Here is a 6,256-nt window from a genome sequence, read left to right on the forward strand (position 1 = left end):
GGGTTGCTACTGTTGATCCCTCTGCCTTCTAATTTGCTTATGAAAAACCAGAATCAGTACTTAAACATGATTGATTCTAATTAACTGTGACATAACCATGAGCATTAATCTTTAACATGGGTTAATTAAAAGGAACTGACATTAGCAGTAATGATCCGAAGCAAAATTAGGGTATCACATAATTATTTGCAGACGGCAATTGGCATGAACGTCAAACAGTAGCATGATCATAGGGCTAAAACTTTCAATCTTGATCATAAAAACCCTAAACCTGATTTGATCTAAACTTGATATTGATCTACAAATCGATAATATAGGGACCTATTGCAATCAAACTTGGCGACTGATACCATTGTTGGGATAATTATGCATCTATAGGATGCCATTAGTAGAAATTGATTGCAACTAGAACACCTAAATGACATGAACAGAGAAGGGTTTAGGGTTTCTTTACATGTCACGGGAGTGGACACGATCTCCTGCTCGGTGCAGGCGTGATGCAGGGGTGATGTAGTCGAAGTAGATGTTCTCCTTCCTGATTCCTTCAGGACGCCACCGGGACTGGCCGGGGATGGCGGCGGCGGCTGGCTTAGGTCTTCCCGTCGCTGCAGCGCTCCCCCTGATCGGATGGGGTGAGAATATCGGGAGGAGAGAAAACCGTACGTGAATTATGATTGCGCAGGTGCCCAGCTCTCTCCCGTATCCTTTTATATGGCGCTGGCGACAGGGGACCCAAAACCTGAGTTGGTTTTTGGGCGCTCCCGATCAGGGCGCACTAGTTCTGATCGAGGCTCACGTACGTTGGTACGTGGACCCCTTCACTTATCGTTATTCCCTTTTTCTTTTTTTCGGTTAGACTAATAGATCTAATCTTGCATGTTAAGCCGTCAATCAAAACCAACATCCAAATGTCGCTTCACCTCAATGGCAGCTACCACTTCGTGTTCTCCGTCCACCACAATGTCATCATGTACGGAACACTAGCTACTCGATCGCCCTTCGGTTGTTGAATGGCTAACGAAGCCACTCAATGGCAAGAAACAGTGCCTGCACATGGGGTCGAATGGATGTCAGCTCGATCTAACTGCAGAACTAGACATGTCCAGGATACGCATAAGTTCTCCACTGCAATTATATGCATGATTGTGATAATTTGATACATACAGTACTATATGGCTACTGATAATAATGCATGTTGCACACGAATGGGTTGTCGTCGTCTTCCTTTATAATTTGTAGCTACGTACCGGCCGACTGGTACCGCAGCTAGCGGCCAGTCAAATGTATCTATCAGTTCGTTTGTGCACGCACACGTGCACCTATTGTTCTACTACGTTCAACCACCATATATATCCCGATCAATCAACGGAATTCCTTGCTACAACTTGTCTATACAATGATTGAACTGAAGAAAATTGTGGGTGTGCCGGCCAATATACCTGCATGCTCCGATAAGCAAATATTCCAAATGAATTGATCGTGTTTGTTTGATATGCACTTGAATGGTCTGGAGAATCGTACCTGGAGCTAGTTGCCTAACAACTACTCCGTACATATAAACAAGATATTTGATTCTTTATAACTTATTTGCACGAACGGGTTTCATCCCAAAATATAACAACGTTTTTGACACTGCTAGTGTCAAAAACGTTCTTATATTTTGGAACCGAGCGAGTATATCACGTTAACTTGCCTGGATGACTAAATGGCATGTCAGACCGATTAAATGGTCGTTGTTGGCACATTAACTCGTGGGCAAACGAAGGCTGATTATTTGGCCCATAATCCCTCCTAGCCACTCACGCTCCTAAAGAGCTAGAGTTTAGCCTTCCGCTCGCCGCCTCCTGCTACTCTCATCCCCTCCCAACATAGATGGCAGCTGGCAGGTCCTCATTGGCGCACCGCCGCTTCTCCTCATCCCCAGTGTGTCGCCATTTTCTCATCTCCCTCTGTGCGCAGCTACTTCTCCTCCTCCTTCGCGACCTGCCACCTCCGGCAACCGATCCATTCAGACGCCTTGCGCGACGGCCACCACCTTCCTTCGGAGTTGCATCCCAGGCCGAAATCAGCAAAATGGTACTGTTGTATACATGTTTGTTGATGATTTTTACACCCACATGGATGATTGTTGTTGTATACATGTTTATGGTATATTGAGAAACGAAAATTGTGCCATTTGCTTCATATTTGCACCGTAATTTCTTCTCCATACAAAATTTGCTACTATTGAGTTTAAAACTACACTGATTAATGGTTGGCCGATTAATCCTGTTAATAGGTCGATTCAACGGTTAATCGCTAGTCCGAATTCGACCGAGCAGCTACCAATTAACGATTTCCTCAACATTGCTAAGGCCCCAACGCCACCAGAGAAGTATGGATCGAAAGGATCCAACTTGTAGATGCATGAACGAAAACAAACAAACATTTGATCCAAGGGATCCACCGAAGACCAACACCGACCAAATCCCACGAGACCCGCCCGAGATACACACCTCCACATGCCCTCCGATGACATTAGATGCATCGCTGCGGGGAGGACTTTATTTCATCTTCAGTGAGCCACCATCGTCTCATCTTCTTGAGTAGGACACAAACACTGAAAGAAAAGATCCCTCCTGCCGACACACACACAACCACGCACCCACCCACACACGCGCGTGCGCACACACACATCTCAAGCAACCATTAAAAGCAAATTGCATATTGCTATTAACCAGCAAGCTTGCATAAGGGACTGGTATCTTCGGAATAACAGTACGCATGCAATAAACTAACAAACACCAGCAGCAAGAGACGAAACGAAATGACACCACCTTTTCTTCTACTTTTTTTTCATGAAAAGGGATTATCTGTCAGTATAATTAATAAGAAGCTCCAACACGAATAGCATGTAAAGAAATAGCAACATCCTGGAGGATACAAAGATATCAATATAAAACATCCGCCCAAAAAGACATCTAGTAGGAAATTTAACTATGAAACATCGGCCCACAAGAACACATGCTACACCATAGGCAGCAAGGGAGGAACGGAACTGAAGATATCACAATTCATAGCAAGCCAGACAACGATCAGCCATGGGTGATTCAATGGCACTCACCCCTGAGACTTGTGAAACACCTCCGCTGCTGCGTCCAAGAGTCCTCTAGATGTAAGTCGAAGAGCCATCATTCCCTTTTCCTTCTGCAATGACAAACACTGTAAGCAAAAGGGAAGTTGAAATATTGCCCCAATACGATGAACTAGCACTAATATGAAGAAGTCTTACTTTGCCGGTAGCACGCCAAGGATCATATCCTTCATAAGAGAGGGGGGCAGCTTCTGCACAAGTGATCAAATCCATCCGTGTCCACCACCGCCCTCAGGTTGTCCGGACACCGGAGGAACTCGCAGCACGCCTTCTTCAGCCCGTGACAACCGTGCTGCTCGGCGAGTGCCAGGATGCTCGTCACCGTATCCACACCGATGTGCTCGCAGAGATTCTTCTCGCACATCAGCCTCAGCCTCTGGAGGTTGTACCTGTCTGCCGCTACGAGCAGGTGTTGCAGCAACACCATGACCTCGTCCTTGCTCTCCTTCATTGCGTGCAGCGTGTCGCCGTAGATGAACTCTAGCATTGCCTTGAACACTGGCGCGTCCATGTCATCTATCTGCACAATGGACGACGACATGCCTTCCTGCATTGGACCGAAGAGTGCCGCCCTGAAGACAGTAGAGCGGGCCGCCAGGACACAACGGTGGGCGGTGATCGTCTTGCCGCCCACACAAAAGACAACGTCTGTGCCCTGCCCGGCCAGGAGAAGGTCGGTGAAGTTCTGTTGCATGTTGGACGGTGGCACCGCAACAAATCGAGAAGTGCTGCATGTTGGATTTACGACCACGATGTCGCATCGAATGGTGAAACTGTCGTCCTTCAGGTGTTTCTCCAAGGCCTCTCTTTCGATGACTTTGAGCTTACTAGTTCGGAACTCGAATATTTCACTGTCGTGGATACTTGCCGGCTCTTGCTTGTCAGTCTGGTTAACGAAACTGAACTCGAACTGTGCCTTTATGGGCTCTTTAGTGCTCTCGACGAGGCTAAGAAAAAGTGTGATGGAGCCAACGTTGTCCCCGTGTTGAGGCATGTAGTGGATGCACCAGCGCTGGCCGCCGATGGTAAAGGAGTGAGACTCGATGAGTCCGCGCTTGATTGAGTAACCCTGGACGACAAGCAAGTGGTACCCGCTGGCCGCGTAGGCGTTGAAGGTGGGAGAGGTGCCAGATCCCAGGAGCTCGCCGTTGGCGATGGCAGATACGCCCGCGAAGGACATGATGGATTAACCTGCAAGTGACTAAACCTCATGTATTCTTCAAAAAAATATATTAAAAAAACGTCTTGACGCACACTAGTAAGTAAATATAGCAGTATAAGAGTACGTCACAGGCCGGCCAAGAACACAAGGGCATACGCAAACAACGGCTATATCTCTACACTTATGCCGGAAGTTCAACTCTTCTGGCGTCTTATAAACAGCACAGTACTCAACGGTTGTCTACGGACTCTTCGAGCCTTCAATCAAGGTGACTTGCTCACCTATGCATGCATGCATCTGCCCAACTAATCACACTCGATAAACCAACCTACCTAAAGCATGACACATGCAAGTACAGTATGAAAAACACACCAACACTATTGTTTAGCTTCATTTAAATATGAATCAACACACCAACACCAATCGTCTTATAAGCAACACTCGATAAACCAACCTTAAATGTAAATTTAGCTTCATTTAAATATGGTCCTGAATTCTCAGATGACGAGCCTTTTTAATATACACTAAAATTTCGGAACATCCTTTGCAATTATGAGGCTGAGGCTGGGCCCCAACGTTTATTTTTATGCGAGCTCCTTATCTATATTACTGAATCACAATGATACAGGACAATATACAAAAAAAGGAGGACGAATCACCCTGTTTCAGACAATGTATAAACTACAGAATATATGCCTTGTGTGTACATGGCCCGCATCCTATTTCGCGGCCACACTGGCGTCTCTGATCTCCAATGGAACCACCCTACATGGAGATGGGATCTATCGCAAATGCTATGAATAGAAATAGAAAAGGAGATGTCATTTGGTTCACATGACAAAAAAATTCCATTGAGTCCGAGTTGAATATTTGTTTTCCTTAGAGCATTAGCTCAGACACAATTGGAAAATAATCCTACCATGTGAACATAATGGAATCTCTTTTACTATTCCTAGTACTCGTACGAGTTGAGACACATGTCATCTCCAAATTGCCTTTTGGGTCTCATCCAGGAAAAACAAAAGAACTGTAGGTAGAATCGGAAGAAACGTAGTAGAATTTCGTCCGTGAATTTTAGGTCACTAGGGTGAGGCGCAAGTAGATAAATTTCAATACCACAAACGTAAGACTGCCAAAGTGCCAATCCGTAGGTACCAAATTCAGAGACGAACCACTTGTACAATGCAAAAAGCGAGGATTGAAGAGAGGAAATGCACGGAGCTAGCACCTGTCCTGAAGCGCACTTGATTTGATTATTAGTGGCCGAGTGCCTAGTGCCGCTCCTGCTGGATGCTTGCCGGTTGTCGTCCTGCGTTACGCACCTTCTGCCGTCGCACTGCCGCTGGTCCTCTGTCGCGCCGCCGCCGTCAGGGCCTAGGGTTAGTACTCGTACGATTGGATTTGTGGGCTCACGTCCTAGTCACGCGTGGTGCCGTGCGATCGATCGGTGATCAGTATATGCTTAGTGGGCTGGCCTGCTGAGCCTCAAGGCTTTGCTGGTGTTGGGCCAATTTCTAAGGGTGTAGCCCATCCCGGCCTACACCCTGTTGAATCCGCCCCGGTGGAGTGACAAAAAATTGTGGCACACCACTAAGAAGGAGGTCCATTTACACACAAAAAAGGTCCATTTACACAACGCACAGGAAAAACCGCTAGGGTTTATCGTCGCTGCCGCTGCCATACGAGAAATATAGGTCCCCTCATTTCCAGCTGTCATCTTGGCGCTGAGAGATGGGGGACCTCAGATCTTCAAGACCTCTATGTTCTTTATCAATGTCTGGTGATAATCATAGTTTTCTGAGAATAAATTTGCTCTCGTCCTTTTGACGGTGCTAGGAGGTTAGAGAGTTTTCTGTCCTCCCCCCGATTATTTGGATATGATGCATTTGTGTTGCTGTGTCAAGCTTTTTTTCTTGGTATGATTCTTTATGAACGTGAAATCTTGTATCGACACCATGGTG

At 46.3% G+C, this 6,256-nt stretch overlaps 1 protein-coding gene across 1 annotated transcript; it reads right to left on the minus strand.

Moving 5' to 3' along the window:
* Nucleotides 1–2,894: 2,894 nt before the first annotated feature.
* On the minus strand, nucleotides 2,895–5,703 carry LOC123160788 (BTB/POZ and MATH domain-containing protein 1). The gene is made up of 3 exons (XM_044578620.1): nucleotides 5,524–5,703; nucleotides 3,272–4,324; nucleotides 2,895–3,186 (listed from the first exon to the last, which is right to left on the minus strand). The coding sequence occupies exon 2, from the start codon at nucleotides 4,311–4,313 to the stop codon at nucleotides 3,303–3,305; it is 1,011 nt and encodes a 336-aa protein (XP_044434555.1). The 5' UTR covers nucleotides 4,314–4,324; nucleotides 5,524–5,703; the 3' UTR covers nucleotides 2,895–3,186; nucleotides 3,272–3,302.
* Nucleotides 5,704–6,256: the final 553 nt, after the last annotated feature.

The sequence above is a fragment of the Triticum aestivum genome, chromosome 7B (genome assembly GCF_018294505.1).
Source record: "Triticum aestivum cultivar Chinese Spring chromosome 7B, IWGSC CS RefSeq v2.1, whole genome shotgun sequence".
NCBI classification, from domain to species: Eukaryota; Viridiplantae; Streptophyta; class Magnoliopsida; order Poales; family Poaceae; genus Triticum; species Triticum aestivum.